We start from the raw sequence: 23445 nt of genomic DNA, 5'->3' as shown, positions 1-23445 counted from the left end.
ATCTAAAGAATCTAAATTCACCACTGAAATTCAAACTTTTCAAACTTATGACCACTCACTACATAGTAAGCCAATATGTAATCATATTAGTTTTGATTTTTTCGTATTAAATTTTATATTAGTTTATTTTACTCGATCAACTTATAAGTGTATTCACTCAAGTTCTAATTACCAAGAAATATTATTGATAAATATGAAAAAATAATAAATAGTGCCACAGTTGAATTGGAATATAAAATATCATTTCATTGATGACTAATAAAGGCCAACAGTTGAATAACATTTGGTACCAAGTGAATCTAGAATTGAGAATATGTACAATAGAACGAACTCCCATTGTTTACGGGCACTACATCTATATATAAATTTTTTTTTTTCAAAGCTAGTTATACCATCAGACATAAACAGCACACTCAAATTCCAAAAAATCAAAAGCCAATCCACATATATACAAGATAGCTCACCAGATCGAGTGTTCCTATTGTGAATGAACGAACTCGGTATGGAAGAATCTGCAGATACGCAACTCAGTAAAAACTGCTATAAGTCATCATTTTCCATATTAGACATGCTGTCATGAGAAGTTTTTGCGTCAGTTTCCGCACTTTGAAGCTTAGCCTGCCACATTGTCAAAAGGAAATGATATTGGAGGTGTGAAACAGAACAGTAGTCTTTATAAACTTAAGTTGGTGGTTTTGGTTACTAACCTTAGCTTGTCGGTATTTTTCAAGAATGCGACGGTACTGATTACGTGCCTCTTGAGATTCAACCATGGAGAGAACCCTGGAGACTGCCTCATCAATGGCAGCATCCACTTTCTGCTTGCGAAATACTCTCAGAATGGCTTCACCCTCACTTTCATCGATCTCTAGATGGAATCCTCGGAGACCAACTCCCCGCCTGCGCCACCTCAGTACTACCTTCTCTAGAATCCCGGTAGCCCAACATACCTTATATTCCTTTCTAACCTGATAGCCTCGTACATGAGCCTGCCACACATATCAGATTTCTCCATTAGAACACTGTATTTTAGGCTCTAGAATGATAGAAGCTGGAAAGGTTGTGCAGTGCCAGTAGGAGAAAGATCAATTGTATTTCTTTAGCCTTTTGCTTTAGTTATTTCTAAGTGAAAAATATAGGAGATATAAAGCATCAATGTTACTATGTTTACCTGTATCTTCACTACTTTCCGACGGAATGCAAGGAAGTCCTTCCGCCCTTTCCATCCTCGATATTTCTTTTGAATGACTAAAGCTGCAGAGTTGTAATTGCGTGAGTTACGAAATGATAGCTTTGATGCAGCTGAAAGACCTTGGATGTCGTTTAAGAGGATACTATATTCATCTCCGGTGGCAAAAGCAGCAGCTGCTGTTGCTTCGGCTTCTCTCTGCTGTCTCTTCCTGAAGGAATGTGCCCGGAATGCAGCTTGAATACGCGCAGCAGCTTGAGCAGCATTACGGGCTGCAGCTAATGTGTCATTCAGCGAAAGCTGATCCTCATTTGTTGTGGCACCTGTTTCAGAGATGCCTCCAATGGTTCTTTCTGCTTCCACCTCAGCAGCTCCTTTAGCAAGTTCGCTTTTTTCCAATGTAAGGGAGGAAAGATGGGTAGTGAGTGCCACTTCTGAAAGATAACCTGCAAGTCCTTTGTGTCCGTACAAAGCAGCAATATCTGCAGGGCTCTGACCAATAGGATCTTGTTTAGTAGCATCAGTAACTGCTCCAGCTGATGCACCAGATGCTATGAGTGCAGCAACCATTTTTTCCCTGTGTTACAGATAAGGAATTTGAATCAGATCAATAAATTGTGTGGATATTTGATTGAAACATTGTTATTAACAAATAGAACACGAAATGCTGTCCAAAGAAGAGCAATAATTCACTTACTTAAAAGCTGAGCAAATAAAAGTAATTCAAGTTCAAAGAAACAAAGACCAGTAATTACCTCCCAAACCGTGCAGCCCAGTGTAGAGCAGTCCAACCATTGATGTCGCGGAAATTAACTGTTACTCCAGCATCTAATATAGGTTGCAATGCCCACTCAAATCCCAACCCAGCAATCATGTGTATTACCCCTTGTTCTTTCCTGGACAAGACACAGTCTGAGTCTGAGAGATTAGTTTGTCCTTGCAATTTAGAAGAAAGCCACTGCTGCAACTTGTCTTTCAAAAGTTCCTGAAGAAGCCAATCAACTGTGAGACTTGATGTTGAATTGCCCACTAAAAGAGTGTCAATCATTTCACCCCATAATTCTTCACTTGCTTTGACTTTTTCCAAAAGTTTATTTCCTGATTCAGGACTATCTGTACTACACCTTGACCCGTCAGAGAGAAGCATCTTTGCAAATCTTACAAGCAACAATAGTTCTTCAGTATTCTTAATAGTGCATTGTGTTTCAGGCAGACAGCTCTCAGCAGTACCAGTGGACTTGACCCTGTATTCGAATTCCCTGCCCTCACTGCATGGTTCCTGGTTACCCATGGTAATGCAGAGAGTGACTTTATCGGGCAAGTGTGGAGGAGAATGACAACAGAGGACACCTTCTTGAATGATCTGGACAGGAACTTCGATGTCTCCAAACATACACTTCCATTCACTCTCTGATGGATCACAAAGAAAACATCCGATAATGATAACCTGCATTAAAGCCCTTAAAATGTTTAACTTCTAACTCCATATAACTGAAAATTAAACATCAAATAACATAGAAGATGCTCTTCAATTTAGTCATGAACACGAGTTAATCAACAATTTAATTTGAAAATTTCAAGTTTAGAATAGGTCACAAACAATAGGTCACAAAAAATCACCAATAGCAACAAGAAGTACTTTAATGCAGCTACCATTTCAAAACCATGGAAGAATAAATTCAAATGTAACAGGATAAATACCCGACAATATAAAAAAAAAAATGTGTTAAAAGAATTTACCTTTGTAGCCTCGTCAGCATATCCCCAGTTAGGAGATAAATCCGCAATTCTGAACTTCTGCTTTTGAGCAATAGAAATTCCATTCTGATCTTGGTCAAATAATGCATGGGATTGGTCAGGATTACTTCCATCAGTATTTATTTCCGGCCAAAATGTAGGATATCTGAAATCTCCATCAAAATTAAGCCATGAAACGCTTTCCGGTGTTTCCACTAGATCCCTTGCAAGCAGGATGTTCTGTCATAATACAGATGGTTTATTCAAAGGATAGAAATTAGAATTAGTGCAAGAAATAACAGAAAGGTAAAATCAGAAGTTTTAATCAGCTAGAAAACTGTATGGATATATTTTCATGCATCCACCCATAACCCTGTGCACCAACTAAACAATTCACCAACATAAGCACTTCATTTTGGGTAAATGGTGATATAAGATACTGCAAAGACACACACACACACACACACACACACACACACACACAAAAAAAAAAAAACAAAAACAAAAACAAAAAAAACAAAAAACAAAAACAAAAACTTTTAATTTTAACATATTCTTCCCACCTTCCCATCCACAGAACTCCCATATCCATCGTCCATGTTCCATAAATTAACTTCGTGCCCCAGAAGTTGATCACGGTACTCAGTTAGGTCACCTACAAATTCATGGCAATTAGCAGCATATTTTCAGTACAAGTGCTGCTTCTGCATATTATCAGAGCTCCATATTAAATTAAACAAAACATGACAGATAAAAAACATTAAAGCAACAGAAACCAAGTGTTTAAGGATGCCAATGTTCTAAGAGATCTAAACTTCAGTTTCAGTCTTTCAGATACATGTGTATGTATATTTCAACATTTTGAGATATAGAAGAAATGAAAAACCTGAACGTCGCTGCAACAGATCACAGTTTGAATCTTCTGGAATCTGATTAATTGAGTTATGAAGATCATCTCGGATATTGTCAACATGAGCTGAGTTCTCTATGGTGTTGTACAGTGGCACAATGCCATCATTCATGTATAACTCCTCCTCAATCCTTTTCAATACTTCACTTATTTCATGCGCAGATGGGCTACTATCCTCCTCTACTGTGCCACTTGAATGATTTGTCCCGTTACTGTTAGTGACAGGAAAAGAACTAATCTCCATAGATCCAGGACTAGAGTATGCTTCAAAAATTCCACCATTGGCTGCCGTATAGCTTGTATACTGAACAGGATATGGGCTGGGATTCTGATTGATGGTAGAAGACACTGGAGAAAGCTGCGGCACGGATAGGGTCTTCTGTCCTCCCTGTGATTCACAAGTAAAACAGATGGCATAAGCATTACCACTCAAGGAAACTGTAAAATATGAAAATTGGGAGACAGGTTTAACTAGATTCTATGCAAGAATGCGAATTGATTTCCTACAACAATGAATGGTATTTAGCAGCTGATGTCCTTTATATTTAGATTTAAAAAATTAGCAAAATAAAATGCAGCTATAGAAAATTTGAGAGCAACTGAAATCAGCATATAATGGAAAAAGAGAAGAGAAAAAAGGAAAAAGAAATAACTAGAGCTGACAGTATTTTACATGGAAGGAACAATGGTTGAAAACTTTTTTCAGGCAGCACTTAGAGGAATAGTGGCCAATTGGTTCACCACTTTTTATACCGGAATCTCAATTAAAAGTGATTGAAGAGTTTGTTTACTCAGTTTTATTACCTAGAACCAAATTTGAATCCGTATTCTATCACTCACTTTTGGTGAAAGTGGCCTCAAATCCCCCACTTTTGATGGAAAAAAAAAATTGGTTTTATTTTTTCAGAAGAGTGGTGGGGTTTTCGTACATCACACACACACATTTATTACTCTGTATATAAATATATAATATATTACTATTTATATATTTTGATTCCAATTCCAAGTTGTTCATATCCAGATAACAATATATTACCTAAACAGATATGATACTTTTATTAAAACCCATTCCAGTTTTTTATTCCAATTTCAATTCCCATGTATGAACCAAAAAAGACCCCTTAGATTGTTCTGAAATCAGGTAAAAGAATAATTACCTGACATATATCTCTATAGTGAACAAAAACAATGTGCTCATATGCCCTGCCCAGACAACAAAACAAGTTAAAAGAAAGTTCAGATGAAACCAGCAAACAACGAACTTATATAGCCACTAATTTCATTTGACTAAAGTTCATACAATATTACCAACAAAAAGCAGAAAGTTTTAAACAACCTGCTTTCTCCATTTGTCATCCATGTCCCCTATTGTCCTAGTGACAGGAATACTACTAAATCTTTTAATACCATTTTGTTAAGATAACTCATACAGATAATGAGCAAATATAGTAGATAACAGAATAAACTCACGGATCCAACATCCAATAGCTGCGCCTTTGAAATTTAGGATTCTGCTCTCCATGTGCATAATAACAATTGAGAGCTTCAACATTTCCTACCTAGCCACAGAGAAAACCGTCAAATAAAGCTCCTGCATGAAATGTGAAGTATGAACAAGACCCAATCAACCTCTACAAACATGTGTCAATATAATAATACCACAACATGATAATGAAGAGGCCTAGGCTGCAGATACAATTGTGTGAAATAACATCATTCATTGTCTACTAATGTTTTAGAAGCCTTACCTTAAGCCTTTCATGTGCTTCTCCCCCAGCTCTCCCATCTTTCTTCCTCCGCCACCTATGACCATCTTTACGGAAAAACCTTAATACTCTCTTGTTGAAGAGAAACAAAGAGCCACCTGTTAACAGCAAAGGCATGACAATATGGGAAGATAAGGGACTAACATTGATGTCATTAATGCAATATTGCAGACTTGAGGATAAGAAAGTTAAATTTGCAGAAGTAGAAAGAAGTTTAGAACACTACTTGGAGGCTTTTCAGGGGGCACATGGGTGATCTGGAGGTTCTCATGATTCTGTAATATGGAGAGCACTTCAGCAGGTTTCAGCCACCTATTTTTAGCCTCGCGAACTAAATCATCATAATTAAATCCTGAAATGTGTATATAATAGCTGTGACATAATATTATGAAGGCATAGACACTAGTTCAATATAATCCCATAGAAAGAAACATGCCAAACATTTCCAATGATGCAATTAGAGTGTAAATGTGAAGAATGCTTAGGGTGTGTTTGGTTCGCACATAGGAATCGGAATCGGAATGGGTATCAAATACTTGGTAATGGTAATGGGTTTTGGTGAAAGTATTTAACATGTTTGGTAGTAGGGTGGAATGGGAATGGTTACTAATAGTAGTGCTTGAAAATGAATAAGGGAATGAAACCCTTATTGTATTTGGGTATGAGTTTTTCAATTGATGGGGTATTCGAAATCCATAGTAGTGTTCTAAAAACCTATCAACCAAACAACAACAATCACTTTCATACCCATTCCTATGGACAAAACCCACCAGCCAAACACACCCTTAGTTTTATTGCATCATAAAGTTTCACAAGTGAAAATCATAGATGCAAATTTGTCTCTAAGAGGTGACATAACTTGAGATGGATTCTCCAACCAAAACATTACTGATTACACTCTTCCGCCTTTCAAAAATCACTGTATGTTTCATAGAATGCCAACCCAGAGATCTATCCCCATGACTCACTCATAAGAATGTCAAAGTTTCCCCATCATCACTATTTGCAAAAAGCCTCAAACCCACTATTTTTCGTGTTGCCATTTCCACACAAAAAATGACTCATTCCTAGCATCCTAGAGCTCTAATGGGGATACAATTTAAACATGATGTTTAACTACCTAAATAGCCAGTTTCCTTCCATCCAACTAAAATACACAAGTATTTAATACATGAAGGTTTAATGAATACGTCACATTGATGATCACGTGCATCAAATCCTAAATGGATGATTAGAATTCCATTGTTCGATCAAATCCTGCAGTTCTACTTCACCAGTTGCCACAAACCACACGAATGCGGCACCACCAGTCCGCTAATTTAGTACCACGAAAGCAAACTAATAACACTTTCTCTAAGAAAAAATAAACAAATTAAAACATCGCGAGCAATCAAACTCCACCAATTCATAAAAACACGATTACTGATATTAAAAGGTAAAAACAGAAAAATTCTATTTACCTGATTCTGTCATCGCAAGCATATCAATCAAACGAAACCTCTCCGTTCTCGTTCATCCGAATTGAGCCTCGATTCGACGCCGCCAACCACGAAACGGCGGTGTGATCCAGCGTGCACACAAGCTCCTCCACCGGAGCCGGAAAATTGAGCTCCGAACTTCAAAACTTCCACTCCGATAGGAAAACTAATTAGACACAGAATCATAAACACTGACACACGCACACATATATAGTGTACGAGAGCGAAAGAGTGATGAAGCAGAGGATTCTGGAGTCAGAGAGAATGGCGCGTCTGCGAGGTTTGAAGTCGAAATATTGCTTCCGAGCCTGCAAAACATGCCGAAGGAAACACAGAGGAAGGCGATGGGTCCACAGGGACTTGACCCCTGCTTAAACGGTAAGAGTGACGGATAGACAGTAAGGATAACGCAATTCAACGTGTCAAGGTTTTATTGGCTACGACTGGTAATTAAATTGCGGTTATGACGGCAGTGCCCGCGTAATCAAACGGAATGGCCGATCATTACTGTCCTAGAATTTCAGCAGCGGCACACTGAGATAATGATGAGAAAAAACAAATAATCAAAAGTTTCTATTATTGGTAACTTTTACAGTAAAATTTGAAAACGCGTTTATATTACGGGAAATACTTGGTGCACTCTCATTTTATATTTTTAATTTGTATTTTTTGATATAGACATTTTTTATAGACTCACATGATGAAAATAACAAATCATAATTTGCCATCTCAAGAGTACAAATGAAGGAGTATAATTTAGAAATGCATGTAATAGAACCCTTATATCACTTATATATGAGATTTAGAAAATGATTATCAATCTTTTTTAGTTTATTATTATTATTATTATTTTCACCCGCGGGTTCCACGAAATGGATTTTTATAATATTTTAAAAATAATAATAATAATAATTTTAAAACTAAATTATTTCCAAATTGTTATTTATAATTAGAAAATAATTTAAGAATGCGTATAAATAAAATAATAAACTAATTTATCAAGCATTTTTCTACAAACTGCCAATACAATCAACTTGTTAACATAGCTAATAAAATTAAGGGTGTGTTTGGTTCGCATATGGGAATCGGAATGTGTATCAAATACTTGGTAATGGTGTAATGGATTTTGGTGAAAGTATTTAACATGTTTGGTAGTAGGGTGGAATGAGAATTGTTACTAATAGAAGTGCTTGAGAAAGAATAAGGGAATGAGACCCTTATTTTATTTGGGTATGAATTTTGCAATTGATGGGGTATTTGAAACTCATAGTAATGTTCTAAAAACCTATCAACCAAACAATAACAATCACTTACATACCCATTCTTATGGGCAAAACCCATCAACCAAACACACCCTAAGTATTATCTATTAGCAAATATAATTACCTATCAACTAATTAACAAACACCTCCGCCCATGATATTTAATTAACTATGCAAGTTTAGTAAATTATGTCGTGTACTATTAACACTAGTATCAAGCATATTAAAAACAATTCATGTTTACAACAAGTATAACATAATGTCCATGTTGATTGACATTTTAAAATTTTCGTTTATTATAATATCATTCCAAGAAGAATAATGTTAATTACTTCCCCTCTTGATATGACAATAAAATTATTTTTTATTAGCTATCGTAAATTGGTTGGTCTCACTTAGCTTTACAAGAAAAAGAAAAAAAGAATTTAGTGATTAATCTAATATGAAAATAATTCATTATATATTGGCATGCAAGAAGGTGAATACTATGAGGTAAAATCCAGAATGAAATATAACATTACTCTTCTAAGAAAATTAATTTTACGGTATCTTCTTTATCTTTATATCTTTATATATAATCTTTATCTTTATAACATTACTCTTCTAAGCAGAATCTAGCCACAAAATTTTCCCTCCAAAGTATGAATGCATTTTGATAGAAACAAGATTAGCAAGTATGAATGCATTAATTGTGGTTGTTTGTTTGTTTGTATTAAATAAAACATATATTAATGTTTGTTTGTTTTTTTAAATAAATCTATAAGTACATATTTATGTACATATACATTATAATAAATATCATATTACTATTGTAAGTACATAAATTTACTATTATGAATTTATAAGTTCACTAACATAAATTTACTATTGTTTATGTCATGTATATATACTTGCAGTATTTTTCTTTTTAATGTATATGGGGCTTATCATACCAATCATTATATTATGAACCATGGTTCATCATGTAAGACTGATCACTGACATAAGGTACATTTTTAATATACTAAATGTTTATTTTTAATACATTGAATATTCATTGTTTGAAAGTATATTATTTGTGTACGAAAAATTTCTTATTTAATATATTACTTCGTATAAAATAATGATATCCAGTACATAAATAATAAACATTCAATATATTAAAAATAAGCATTTATTCATTTTCCACATTACAATGTAATACATGATGGACCATTATTTACGATATAATTTGATGTGACACGGAATTCATAGTCATAGTTTCCACAAAATAATTGTAATTTTAGTCAAATTTGTTGGAACTTTTCAAACTTAATCATTTTTCAAAATGTTGAATTCCAACTCTAAGGGGGCGTTTGGTTCAGGTTATATAACATAACCAAGGGAATGTGACATTCTAAAGCCTACATTCCTATGTTTGGTTCACATTATCTCAGGGAATCTAATATTCCCCAGGAATATCACATTCCCTCCACATAGGATTTTGAAGGGAATGTGATTCCCTTCAAATTCTAAGGTTATGTAAGATAACCTTGGTTATGTTAGTTTATCTCTCTCTCTCTCACACACACACATATATATATAATTATTTTTGTAATTATATATTTTTTATTTTTATTATGTTAGGTTAGCATATAAAATAATTTTGTTTCTCAAGTTCAATATTTTAGTTAATATTTTAAAATCATGTAATTATATATGATATCGTTATCTTATTTATTTATTTTAATTTTTAAATTTATTAAAATATATGAAAAAATGTTAAGGATATTATAGCGTGTGAATACAAGATAACCCTAAACCAAACATGATTATATTACATACCCCAATTTTAACCAAACACAGGAATCTAACATTCTCAGTAATCTAACATTCCCAGCAATCTAACATTCCTAAGGTAATCTGACATTCCGTGAACCAAACGACCCCTAAAGGCCTTACCCGGCCCGACAGAGAATTTGGGAGGATGTAAATCATGGTAACTCAATTGAATATGAACCACAGAGGTTAGACCTTTGCTTATTGCGCACAATGAGCCCCTCTCACTTTAAGACATTGCTCCCATACTATCGCTGGTGAGACATTTTCATAAGATTGAAGAACCTAACTATTGACATTTTCATAAGATTTAAGGAGTGTTTGGTTGGATGAAAAATATTTTTTATAATTTTTTTTTTAAAGTGGAGGAAAATAATATTTTATGTTATTTGGTTGGATGAATCGAAAAACTTTTTTTATTAGAAAAAAGTTGAATGGAATTTAAATTCCCTACTTTCTTTTTTTATTACAAGGAAGGGGTATCCAAAATACTAATCACCTTTATTAAGTCTTGAACCTATCATCTCCAACTTAAGAGAATAAATAGATACCATTAGACCACAAACTCCTTGGTTAAATTCCTTACTTTATTCTTATCTTATTCTTTTTTTACGGAATTATAATTCATTTCTTTCTAATCCTCTCTCTCCAATCAAATACTTCGTAATATTCATAAATACTAAACTAAATGTACAATATATATATATATATATATATATATATATATATATATAATGTTTATAACATTCTTCTATATGTTCATATAAACAAAGTTTAATGTATATAAACATCATACTATTGACACATCATGTAAAAAAAAAAAATGTGATAGCAAAAGAAAAGAAAGAAAGAAAATGTAAATTAAGGTAGGCAAATGGGTCGGTTGTAGAGTATCCAAGTAACCTCACCTGCTGTTCCTCCGACCAAAGGTTTGTTTGTACTGTACTGCCTACTTCAGAGTTCAGACATCTGCACATGAGACCCACCATGTGTTTGTTATAAATCCCACTCCATTATTACCTTAAACGTACGAGAGTTCGTTGTCGCAATAATAATACCATTTGATAGATAGATTAAGCAGATAATTAATAATTAAGTATAATGGCAGCAGACTGGGGCCCGGTGTTTGTGGCGGTGATGCTGTTCGTGCTGCTCTCGCCGGGGCTGCTTTTCCAGCTGCCCGGCCGCCGCCGCTGCGTGGAGTTCGGCAACTTTCAGACCAGCGGAGTGGCGGTTTTGGTGCATGCTTTGCTCTATTTTGCTCTGGTTTCCGTCTTCTTCCTCGCCGTTAAAGTCCATCTCTACCTACATTAATTACTTCATTTACCTAGCTCTACCTACCTCGTCGCTATCAACATTCATGTTTTGTGTGTACTTTATTTCCCTAGTTGGATTGCTTCTCTTCGATATCTCCATTCCATGTCAGAAGGAAGTGTCTTGTCAATTGTTATTTGTTAGTTTTTTTTTTTTTTTTGAAAATTGTTATTTGTTAGTTGGGAATTGAATTTGGGTCTCATCTATAATATTAAGCTTGATATTATTGACTTTCAATTCTTAAATTATGATTTTTATGTAAAATTCTATCTAGATCAAATGTTTATATCCACTAGTTACATATGAATTAAAAGATTCGTACTCAAATTGATAAAATGATATCACAAAAGATGATACCAAATTTGGTGAAGAAAAAATGTATTGATATGATATAATAATAAAACTCTTTATATTCATTAATTCCTCATGAATTTGTCAACTCTTTCACAAATTTAAAAAGAAATTCACGAAAAATGGTGATGGAATGTGTGGAGAATTACGCTCATATTTAAATAATTGTGAGACGCAACGCATAACATCTTTCTAGTATAATTTAGGGTTTCATTTGTAGCCCCCAAAAAAACAAGAATTCGCTTAGTTATCAACTACTTAAACAATAGCTAATCAGATAATTTAATAATTAGATGTGAATATTATAAGGTAAATTCAAAGAATAAATTTCATTTTTGGTCCTCTGACTATTATATATGATTCACATTTCGTCATTGGTTATTAAAAATTTATATTTAAGTGCATGACTATATAATTTATATCACATTTAATTCTGCTGTCCAATTTCCCAGTCAACTATTACTGAAAGTGCTTCTTCCAAAAGCGCTCATTCCGAAAGAAGCAAATGCAATGCTCCTTTCAAAAGTGCGTGCACTTTCGACAATAGTTGGCCGAACAATTAGATGGCAGAATCAAATGTGATACAAATTATATATTTATGTAGCTAATTAGAAAATTTTAATAGTCAAGAGTCAAATGTGATTCATGTATAATAGTCAAGGGACCAAAAATGAAATTTCCTCTTCATAGAAATAAAAACAAAATCACTCTTCAATCTATATAGAAGAAAATTTTCACTTTTGATCCCTTGACTATTATATATGTATCAAATTTGGTGTTTGACTATTAATATTTTCAAATTAAGTACATGACTATGTAATTTGTATCACATTTGGTCCTTGACTATTAATATTTTCAAATTAGGTGCATGACTATATAATTTGTATCACATTTAATCATGTCGTCTAATTTTCTGCCCAACTATTGTCTGATTTTTAATGAGAAAAATAATATGTTCTAATTAAAAGGATATTTTTGGCAATTTATTGCTAGAAAAAAAATTATGTTTTTCGTTGAAATCCTAGCAATAATTGGCCGAAAATTTGGCTGAAAATTTGGACGGCATGCATGAGCAAATGTGATACAAATTATATAGTCATGCACCTAATTTAAAAATATGAATAGTCAATGACCAAATGTGATATAAATTACATAGTCATGCACCTAAGTTGAAAATATTAATAGTCAATGATCAAATTTGCCAAAGACCTTGTGGTCGAGCGGCATAACTGTGACTCTCCCAAATAGGAGGTCACGAGTTTGAATCCCAATTGGGGCATTGACTCTTTGTACTTCAGTAGGTTAAAAAAGTATGTATGGACATTATATTGTAACAGAGTCAATGAAAAAGGATCAAATTTGATACATTTATAATACTCAAAGATCAAGAGTGGATTTGTTCCTATATAGAATTATTTTCTTATAAAGTCTTATATTTGGTATCATTCTCAGTTTCTCACGAGTACAGTAAGGAATGTCAGTGTATACTGTATAATTACCAAACAAAGAAATTTTTAATTTTTTTTAAAGAAATGAAAACATATAATACATTAAAAAAAAAAAATTACGAGTTGGAGCAAACACAGCCTCATGTTTGGAACCTAAGCTAAGAGATCAGACAATGAATCATTATTATTATGTAACAAAATTGAGTTATCAGACACGAAAATAAGGTTGCTTTTATCATTAGTGGAGGTATTTATAATGTATGTGCAAAAAGACTTAAAGAGAGGATTACAAGCTATAGACGCAACAACACATTTTGGGACATTTTGCACGACACTTATGGAAAAAGAAAAATGACATCCTAGTCAACATCAGTACGTACCTAAAATAATAATGTTGTTTAATAATTTCGTATGCTAATGTCACTCTCATGCTTTATGACGCGACTAATAAGGGCTTGGCCCACATCCACATTTAACATATGGCCCTACCCTTGATAAATCTTAAGCATTCCTATTGGTTGAAAATATTTGATTTTCATTTAGTTTTTAACTTAGCAAAGAATTTACAATTATTACTCAAATGTGTGTTTTACATAAAGTTTATCTTATGAGGTACGCTTTAAGTAAATTTTGTCTTGTGTACAAATAAACAAACACTGATTACTTGAATTAAGTGAAATATCATAATTGATTATCGCGTAAAGAAAATTTTTATTTTCGCAATCAAGGATGAAATGTCATATCTACAAAATAAAATGAAAACAAATTAAAGTTAAAATAATTTGGTTGGTTGATTTCTATCCTTTTCTACAAAATAAAATGAAAACAAAGTTAAAATAATGAGAAAAAAAATTCTTTTTTTACTGACGTGTAACGGTGGAGCAATCATAATCAAATGAGCTCATTCGATTTTGAACAATTTTCATATTTTCACCCTCGCACAATATCTAAAGATTAAAAAAAAAAACAAAAAAAAAACACACACACAGAGGAAAATGACGAAGTGTAGTTTAAAGGGGTAGAATTTCCGCCACGTGTTTAATTTTACTGAAAAAAAAAAAGAGAAAATAAAGGAATCAAAATTACAGTTCATTTTTTTGGATGAATCAAAGTGTGTCATGACAACGATCAACGGAGAGTGAAAAATGAAATAATAACAGGGCGTTTGGTTGGAGTGATTTTAAATTCCCTTCCCACTTAATTCCCATCTAATTCCAAAGACCATTAAATTCCGTAGTTTGGTTGGAGGGAATTGCAATTCCATGGAATTGCAATTCCCCCATTTTCATGGAATTAAAATCCCATGCCCCCCTGGTATTTTAATTCCTGGGAAAAAAAGATAGTGATGAGTCAAAATTACCCCTTTCTTTTTTAACCTAAAATTAATGTCTAACAACAATAATGGATATTTTTGACTTTATACTACTTATTCCTTTTTAATTCCCATGTATACCAAACATTGGAATTGAAATTCCCAGTAATTTTATTCCTATCAACCAAACACTGGAATTTAAATTCCCACTTTATTCCCAGTAAATCAACTCCCATGAAATTACAATTCATTTCCCACATAATTCCCTTCCTCCAACCAAACGCCCTGTAAGTGAAAGTATGTATAATATTGCTCTAAATGAGAGTTATTGCTACTTATAGTCCCCAATTATTATTCATTTTTTCATATTAATTTTGTCACATTTGGTGCACAAGTATACTTTTATTGTCATATTTGTTTTGTCGGTCAATTCCCCAACAATAATTTATTATTATTATTTTTTGAATGTCAACAATAATTTATTTAAAATGTAAATTTTCTCTTATTTAGAGTTGCTATAAGGACAAATTTTAGTAATAATGTTGTATATTTAGATTTGAATGAATGACTTTTCTTAATAGCAGTCTCACATGAGAAAAAATCAACATATTTTAGCAAATAGTTGTCGAAGATTTTGTCCCCAGGACTAAATATGAAAACAAAAAAACACTTATATTTCAAATATAATAAAATTAATAGCTGAAAATTAAATGTGAAAAGTAAATAATAATTGAATGACAAAAATGAGGATAACTCTACTCTAAAATATATAATCTAAAAATGAAAGGCATGGCTTTCTTATAAAAACTCGATTGGGCCTTTCAATCCCAACTTTAAAGCAATGACAATAAAGACTTCCAATAATAAATAAAAATTAAAGTAGAGAGGTTAATGTTTGATTACGTGTATTTTTTGATTTACCCAAAAAAAAAAGAGTAAAAAATACAAAATTTATTACTAGATAAAAGATTTCAAAATAACGACCAGTCCTATTAAAAAATATAATATAATTTAATTTAATTTTATAACTATATATAACTAATATAATTTTATGAATTGGTCAATAGTGAATCCAACTTAAATTGAGTGAGTCTTTTAAGGAGCGTTATGTTGTGCATCAGTGTGCACTATGTATGGTGCACACAGATGCAAAAACGACGTCGACTTAAAAAAAAAAATCTATAACTTCATAAGTATACATCCAGAATTGTATAACTACACATCTATAACTTCATAATCATACATCCAGAATTGCATAAGTATACATCATAACTTCATAACTATAAATCCAGAATTGCATGCATAAGTACATATTTATAACTTCATAACTATACTCTATACATCCAGAGCTGCATAACTACACATCCATAAATTCATAACTATAAATCCAGAATTGCATAACTACACATCCATAACTTCATAACTATACATCTAGAATTGCATAACTATAGATCCAAAATTGCATAACTATACATCCATAACTTCATAACTATAAATCCAGAATTGCATAACTACACCATGCATAATTACACATCCATAACTTCATAATTATAAATCCAGAATTGCATAACTACACCATGCATAATTACACATCCATAACTTCATAACTATAAATCCAGAATTACATAACTACACATCCATAATTTCATAACTAAAAATTCAGAATAAATGCACTAAAAATCTAGAATGAGTGAATAACATAATGCTATTATTGAGAATCGGAACTGAATTTTATTTATTTTTAAATGAGACGCACGTTTTCAGTCAAAACGATATCGTTTTTACATCCGTGTGCACCATGTGTACCATATATGGTGCACCATAAATGGTGCACATGAATGCACAACATAATTTGCGGTCTTTTAAATATTCAAATAACCCATCAAGTGTGGGTATTCACTCGAACTTGTCCCACGTGGATTGGACTTTTTGGGTGATAACGTAGGGGTGGTGGGTTTTGGGTCTAAAAAATTAAATTCATATCGAGTAAATGTAGCAAATTATTATGCGGATCATGGTCTAAACTGTGTGAACCACAGCAAAAAGTATATTATTTGTGTATTGAATGTATATTATATAAAATAATGTATTTTCAGTACTCAAATAATATATTTTTTCTTAATATAATATACATTTTTAATATATTAAAAGTACATTATTTGTATTTTATTTGATAGTATGATCCACACAATAATGATTAAGTGTTGCTTTATACACAAAACCGAACTCACCTGATCTACTACATTATGTGTGTGTAGTTTCTAGATACCATACAAAATTGCATATATCCTCGCAAACACGTAATCAGTCAACCTTTCAAACCATAATTTTTTCATGCACACACAAATGATCTAATTCACACATTTCATCATCCTGAATTTTTTTTCATATTCACGTTTCTGATTTATTACGTTATAGTCCGTGTTGTTTAAGGATTAAGTAACGGATGTGTGTTGCAGTGTCTAATCTATATGACGACACAAAAAAGAAGGTGCACACGACAGCCAAAGTCTCCTTACACTAACAATTTCTCCACAAAGCTAATTAAGATCTGATCTCAGCTCCTTCCTTTCCTTTCTGCCATGCACTCCACTTAATTTCCACCACCCCTTTCATGCATGCCTTTCTTACACCCTACGTAATAATTCTCTATATATACAAGGCTGAGTGACACTGTAATAGGCTCATCAGTCCGTTTGTGGGTGCGGATCAGAGATGACGGGGGATTGGGGGCCGGTGGTCATCGCCGTGGTGCTCTTCGTGCTGCTCACGCCGGGCCTGCTGTTTCAGTTTCCGGGACGAAATAGAGTGGTGGAGTTCGGCACCATGCAGATCAGTGGCCTCTCCGTTATCGTTCACTCCCTCATCTTCTTCGGCCTCATCACACTTTTCCTCTTTGTCGTTCATCTTCACATCTACACCGGCTAAAATCCAAATACTTTATGATCTGATGACTTTTCCTGTTATCCCGTTTTCACATTTCTGTTTACTTTTTTTCCTCATTACCAAGTATCTATTTGTATATAACAGTGCAAGGTTGGTTGTTTCTTGGTTTGATTATGATACATGAATCCATTCTGCTATACTACAATATAATGAAAATAATGAAAATTTCTCTCTGTGTTCGTCGATTTGCACCTTAGGAAAATGTTACTACAAATTAATCAACTAGCATTGCTGGGATAGATGATGAACAGTACACGCAATGAGTTATATATAGGAGTGCTTCGTTTTCATTCATGACATAATAATCAAACAGATGAAGTGGAGGAAAGAATTACATCTATGTTTCTGAGAGACAAACGCATAACAAGATTACAGAACAAGATGACAAAATATATATGTTTGTGGTAATGGCTAATCTGACATTCTTTCCCGCAGCTTCTTCGAGTGTAGAATTCGATCAAAAGATCAAAATAATAACTTTATGCCGTAGAAGTCCCTTGTAAAGTTTGCTATATATGTAGATACATATCCACAGCCCCTGCGTTAATCCAATTAGCTTTGCAGGAAGCACCGCCTACCCAAAACAAAAACATATCATGCTGTTTCATCCAAATGCTTGCTTCACATAAGCTTCCAGGCTGCAACCATCGTAGGATACAATATTAGCAAGGGAGTAGAGAATCGAGATGATGGCAAATCTCACAAAACCACAAACTTTACGCAACTTCAGAATCTACACAAATCATTTATATGAGAAACGCAATACATTTAGCCGCACACAACCTAATCCATCAACATCTTTCTAACAAACAACAAGCATTGGTAAGCTATGATCGAGTGCATATTTAAGTTACTAAGTAAAGAAAGAAACCACCAGAAGGGCCATGAAATCCAATTACCCAAAACTATAATAGTACAACACAAAACACAAGGATTAAAAGAAAAGTAGAAAACCATCATCTTTCACCCCAGTGGATGGGAAGCCCCTATCAATAATGCAGCTTGGTGCCCCGGGGCAGAAATAACAGAAAGCTAATATACCAAGAATTTCTCTTTTGCTACCCATGATTAAGTTATGACAACTTTTTAATTTCATTCTGCCAATTTCCTTATTTTCAAAAATGTGATTTTTAAGGAATATAACTACAAGAAGCTGCAACGGGAAAGCATACAATAGTCAAAAACGGAAGAGAAGAGCTTATACTCTCTTATATAGCAATTTCTACAGCCAAAATTGCAATACATGCACCTTACACACTTTCTTGGCACAACATGTCTTTACCTCTTGTGTAGTTTATAGTTTTAGTACTGTAACATCACACTATAACTTGGATATGGTATCAAAACTACAGTACCAAAACTAGAATCCAATCAAAAGTAAACTGCCATAATATGATTTAATGTGGCCCAGCAACCGAATCTGTTGTGGGACAGTAACAAATTCATTCAGAAAGGAAAGACTGTGCCATGGCTACCATGCTTGACTACTTGTTAATTATGCTCTATATGAATTGTTTGCAATGGCAGGCATTGCCATTTGTACAAATGAATCAACTTAAAGAGCACCAGATTAATATTACTCTCTACAAATTTGCATTAACATATACTCTGTATATATTACCTATAAGATCAGGACAGTGGGTTATTCAATTGATTTTCAGTTTTCACAATAAGAACTAATCTAATTTAGGAAAAGATATCGCAGAGAGGGAAAACAGGCACCCACAAAAAATATATTCCTTTGTGTGCAATATAAAGGTAAACAGAGCAATTAGAAATTCACAAATTTAATGAATAAAATTGTAACAAAAGCGGCTAAAAATCAAGAGAGATTCTTACAGTGAGCGTCTTTCCTTGACGAGGACGATAAATGGCAGAGAATGGTGCGTCCAAGCATGGACAAGCTCGCAACGACCCCGACGAAGTATAAAACCATGGCCAGGCCAAGCACCCAAGGCATCATCATGAATCCAATGAAGAAAGTCACCGATCCACACAGCATCAAGGCCAACGAAATCCCCAAAAGAAACGACGCAAATCCGGCTGGCGTTATCTGCTGCAGAATCGGCTGAATCCTCGCCGCTACCGCCGCCGACGGGCCCGGCACCACCGTATCATCCGCCGGAGACTCGTCGTTGAACTCAATCGGCGTCGGCGGGGATCGGATAATGTTCAGCACCATAGACGAGAGCTCGTGGAGAACCCTAGAATGCTGATCCTGCTGCCTTCGCATCATCTTCTCACTTTCTTTTTCCAATCCGCGAAACGAGATTCCGATAAAAGTTGTTAGCGAAAGGGAAAAAACGAACAATTATCAAAGAAATAGAAATATTGCGGAAATCGAGGCAAACGGATAAAATTTTTTCTCCAGGAGGATTGGATATTGATGTTTATCCTTTTGCAAAAAATCCCACGCACTGTTGCAGAATTCTTCGCCGAGAATTCTTTGTCTGTTTCTCTTCCTTATCAGAGAGAGAAACGATGAAGACGCGGCGGTGGTGTTCCGATCAAGATTCAAGAGAGAGAAAGAGAAGGATGTGAGAGAAATCCTCTGAAACAGAGCTCTATCTATATCTTTGCGAAAATGTCTGTGCAATTTTTACAAGACGGAATTTCTCCTTAAAAAATATATTATTTTCGGTTACACCCTTCACTTATACGTAATTCATCTCCCCACCCCTCAAGCTTATATATTTACTTATCCTTAGTGGTGCTTCAGTTATACATAATTCTTCTTCCAACCCCTCAGATTTTATAACTTGAACTCCTTTTGTCTAATTTTATCAATCATACTAACTATTCATTGGTTAAATTAATTCTTTCTTCTTTATTTATTTTCTTTAATATTTTTTTTTACTTATTTTTAAATTTAAGTTTTTGTGTTTAATAATTAAATGAATTGATTGAATTATATGGCCTATGATATTTAGTTTATTTGATTTATATAGGAGAGTAATGAACACTTGTGTTATAAAGTTGACTCAAAAGATGTTTTGCAATGTGATGTAGAAATAAAAACTTTTTGGGGTGAAACCAAAAGCAAATATAGAAATAGGGACTAAAGAGCCAAATGATAGGTTCCTATTCTTTTTTTTTTTGGAAAGAGGTTCCTAAATATTTATTTTAAAAATATGAATAAATATTTATTGCGTGCAGTTTGAGTATAATTTGGTTGCTTTATCCAGAAGAAGAAGATAAAGGATTGGAGGGAGATGGCGTTGGCGCATTGCCACGTCTTAAAGGCGAGTGCGCCTCACGCCCTAATTATTATAGGAAGAAAATTCAGTATGTGGGGCCAACTGACGTGGGCTCTTATCCACTCCATACTAGGGTGACCATACGTTAATATTTTCCCTATGCCGAGGCGCGTGGGATTTGTATTTTTATATTTGAAGTGACGTGTCAAGGTAATGATTTAAGTTTTTTTTTTTTTTTTTTTTTTTTTTTTTTTTTTTTTTTTAAATCTTATCAAACAAACTTCTTTGCTTTGTAGTGTTTTCAGATAATTCTAAACATATTTTAGGGGAGATAATTTTAAACATACTTTGTATAAATTTTTAGTCTTAACCAGCTAAAATCTATACTTGATCGACTTAAACTAAAATGAAAATACATAATTTTATGTAGACTTGAACATTTAAAAATTTGTGGTTATCGAGTCAATTATCCAATCAATTTAGCTAGGACTATCCCTGTAAAACTCAAATATATACTAGCTTTCAACAAAAATATGATTTTTATATATATATTAACAAATATTACATTTTTACTAATATTTGTTAAGGAATGAATAATACACAATGAAAATGCAATAGGCCCCATAGAAAAGTATTTTATTTTTTTAAAATATTACGTATTTGTGATTTGTCTCACATGAGACAATCTTACACATTTTTTAAAAAAAAAAAAAATTATACAATAATATTAATATAAATAATATTAAAATTTAAATTGTAAATAAATGAAGTACCAAACATAAAATAAGAAAATTAATAATAACTAAGTAAAACTTTACACTACCAATAAATTAATAGTGGTTATTTTACCTCTAGAATTATTGCACATTAGATTTTATAATTAAAAAAACACAGAGTCATATTTATTGGGAAATTTAAATATTTAATTAAATAAATTATTTTTAGAAAAACATATTAAGCATTAAAAGAAATGGGAATGGAAAATAAAAAAGTTTAATCAAGAATAATAAAGCTATATGGGTCAAACCTTATGGTGAGTCAAGTGCAAATCCTTGATTGAAAGAATACAAAAGTGTAAAAGCAAAATGTGGTGGGGACATAAAGTGCAGAAAATGAAAACGAAGTTATTAGTAAGGCACTAAGATGCATTAGTGGTCACTGTTCCACGAACAAAATAGGACCAAATTCAAATCACCAATAATAATTGGAATAGTCTTCTAATGTTACGTTTTTTAATATCTTTTTTTTTTTTTTTTAGTATCTGTTTATATCTACTGAAACACTGAATATCGAATTCCTGACCTCCCATTTGGAAGAGTAACTTCGTGCCACAAGACCACAAGGTCATTGATATCATTTAGTTTTAGACAAAAAAACATTAAAAACTCTTGTTTTACAAGATTAATTTCATTATTTAATCAGCACTCTTTAATTTCTACATATCCTTTAATTGAATCTATTTGCGTGAGACAAACAGTATTACTTCAAAAAGAAACTAAAATCTATATATCAAATTATTAACGGATTGAATCCTTAAAGATCAAAAGTATCATTTTTATAATAAAAATAAATTTTACAAATTAAATTAATAATGTTATGCATTTTTTTTTATTACAAGAGTAGGGGATACTCAAATTACTAAATACTTCCATTGAGACTTGAATCTATCACCTTCTACTCAGGGGAACAACCAGATACTATTGGACCACAAGGTACTTGGTAATTTTAATTAAATTTGTACAATGTAAAATGATTTTATCTAATTAGTAGATAATGAATCAATCAATTTATGAAGAATTGATAAATATGAACAATAATGACACGTTTACAAATTATATCACATTATTAGATAAAAATGTTGAAATAGTTCATTATAATTATTGAAGGATGTGACATTTTTGAAAAGTTATATGTAGACAAAAGTCTAGTTTGTAGCATTGCTAATTTGTCCATCACTGAAGGCAACTTGTAAATTTGCCTTGGTGCATATATTCAATTGTTATTTGACTTTTTGAACCCTATGTTATGTAGATACTTCTATTTTTAATAAATTTATGTGTAATTTAATTTTATTAAAAGTTTATTACAATTTTAATGAATTTTTAATTTTTCTTAAAATTGATCAATCACATTGTTAACAAATTATTATCTCCTTTAAGATAACACTTGTGTGTGACCGTCTCACGGGTCTCAATCCGTGAGACGGTCTCACACAAATTTTTGCCTTAATTTTAATATTGCTACATGTAACATGTTAAATACTAGCGAATATTAGGTTTGGTTGAGGAATCAGATTTGCAACCTTTAGGTATAAAAATTATATATATATATATATATATATATATATATATATATATATATATATATATTAAATAGTAATGATGTTGTCAAGTTTTTAACGGGTTTTTTTTTTGGTATATGTATATAGACACGTCTGTTGTTCTCTTAGAGAGAATGTCATATGACCGAACTTCAGTGATGGGTATTGATTCTTTGGTCGGCAACATATAGAGAAATTATAGAATAATTACTATTTTGTAATAGAGCTAATAGTACTCAAAAGATTGACAATTCTTTAAAAATGTCAAATTGATATCTTATGGTTATCAAGGGTTATTCTTAGGTACATTAATTTTAATGAAGGTCTCACTTTTTGTGACAATTTTAATTTAATTCCTTTCATTTATTTATACACTCTATTCATTCCAAGAAACCAACTCAAAGATTGAGATTACACA

At 32.7% G+C, this 23445-nt stretch overlaps 2 protein-coding genes across 6 annotated transcripts; both read right to left on the bottom strand.

The window, feature by feature from the left end:
• Positions 1-220: 220 nt before the first annotated feature.
• Positions 221-7418, bottom strand: LOC109175635 (calmodulin-binding transcription activator 4-like). 4 transcript variants are annotated; one of them, XM_019324939.1, is made up of 13 exons: positions 7175-7410; positions 7063-7138; positions 5829-5954; positions 5585-5700; positions 5307-5395; positions 4994-5039; positions 3813-4224; positions 3490-3581; positions 2930-3166; positions 1945-2636; positions 1172-1766; positions 708-989; positions 221-618 (listed from the first exon to the last, which is right to left on the bottom strand). In XM_019324939.1, the coding sequence occupies exons 2-13, from the start codon at positions 7082-7084 to the stop codon at positions 541-543; spliced, it is 2787 nt and encodes a 928-aa protein (XP_019180484.1). In that variant the 5' UTR covers positions 7085-7138; positions 7175-7410; the 3' UTR covers positions 221-540. The 4 variants fall into 4 exon arrangements, with proteins under 4 accessions (XP_019180484.1, XP_019180485.1, XP_019180482.1 ...); XM_019324940.1 differs by having other exon boundaries at positions 3813-4274; positions 7063-7418; XM_019324937.1 differs by having other exon boundaries at positions 7063-7418.
• Positions 7419-17749: 10331 nt separating this feature from the next.
• LOC109176157 lies at positions 17750-20110 on the bottom strand. 2 transcript variants are annotated; one of them, XM_019325601.1, is made up of 2 exons: positions 19350-20110; positions 17750-18243 (listed from the first exon to the last, which is right to left on the bottom strand). In XM_019325601.1, the coding sequence occupies exons 1-2, from the start codon at positions 19744-19746 to the stop codon at positions 18227-18229; spliced, it is 414 nt and encodes a 137-aa protein (XP_019181146.1). In that variant the 5' UTR covers positions 19747-20110; the 3' UTR covers positions 17750-18226. The 2 variants fall into 2 exon arrangements, with proteins under 2 accessions (XP_019181146.1, XP_019181145.1); XM_019325600.1 differs by having other exon boundaries at positions 17750-18148; positions 19350-20103.
• Positions 20111-23445: the final 3335 nt, after the last annotated feature.

The sequence above is a fragment of the Ipomoea nil genome, unplaced genomic scaffold (genome assembly GCF_001879475.1).
Source record: "Ipomoea nil cultivar Tokyo-kokei standard unplaced genomic scaffold, Asagao_1.1 scaffold0688, whole genome shotgun sequence".
NCBI lineage: Eukaryota > Viridiplantae > Streptophyta > Magnoliopsida > Solanales > Convolvulaceae > Ipomoea > Ipomoea nil.
The sequence above is the reverse complement of the archived record's forward strand: the minus strand, read 5'-3'. Positions and strand labels throughout refer to the sequence as shown.

Excerpts from the sequence above, each read along its gene's own strand:
- LOC109175635 (XM_019324937.1), bottom strand. The coding sequence starts at position 7,084 with ATGCTTGCGATGACAGAATCAG. Across the intron at positions 5,040-5,306 it reads AGCTATTGGATGTTGGATCC|GGCATATGAGCACATTGTTT; the intron begins GTGAGTTTATTC and ends TTGTCTGGGCAG. Across the intron at positions 990-1,171 it reads GGAAAGTAGTGAAGATACAG|GCTCATGTACGAGGCTATCA; the intron begins GTAAACATAGTA and ends TATGTGTGGCAG.
- LOC109176157 (XM_019325601.1), bottom strand. The coding sequence starts at position 19,746 with ATGATGCGAAGGCAGCAGGATCAGCATTCTAGGGTTCTCCACGAGCTC.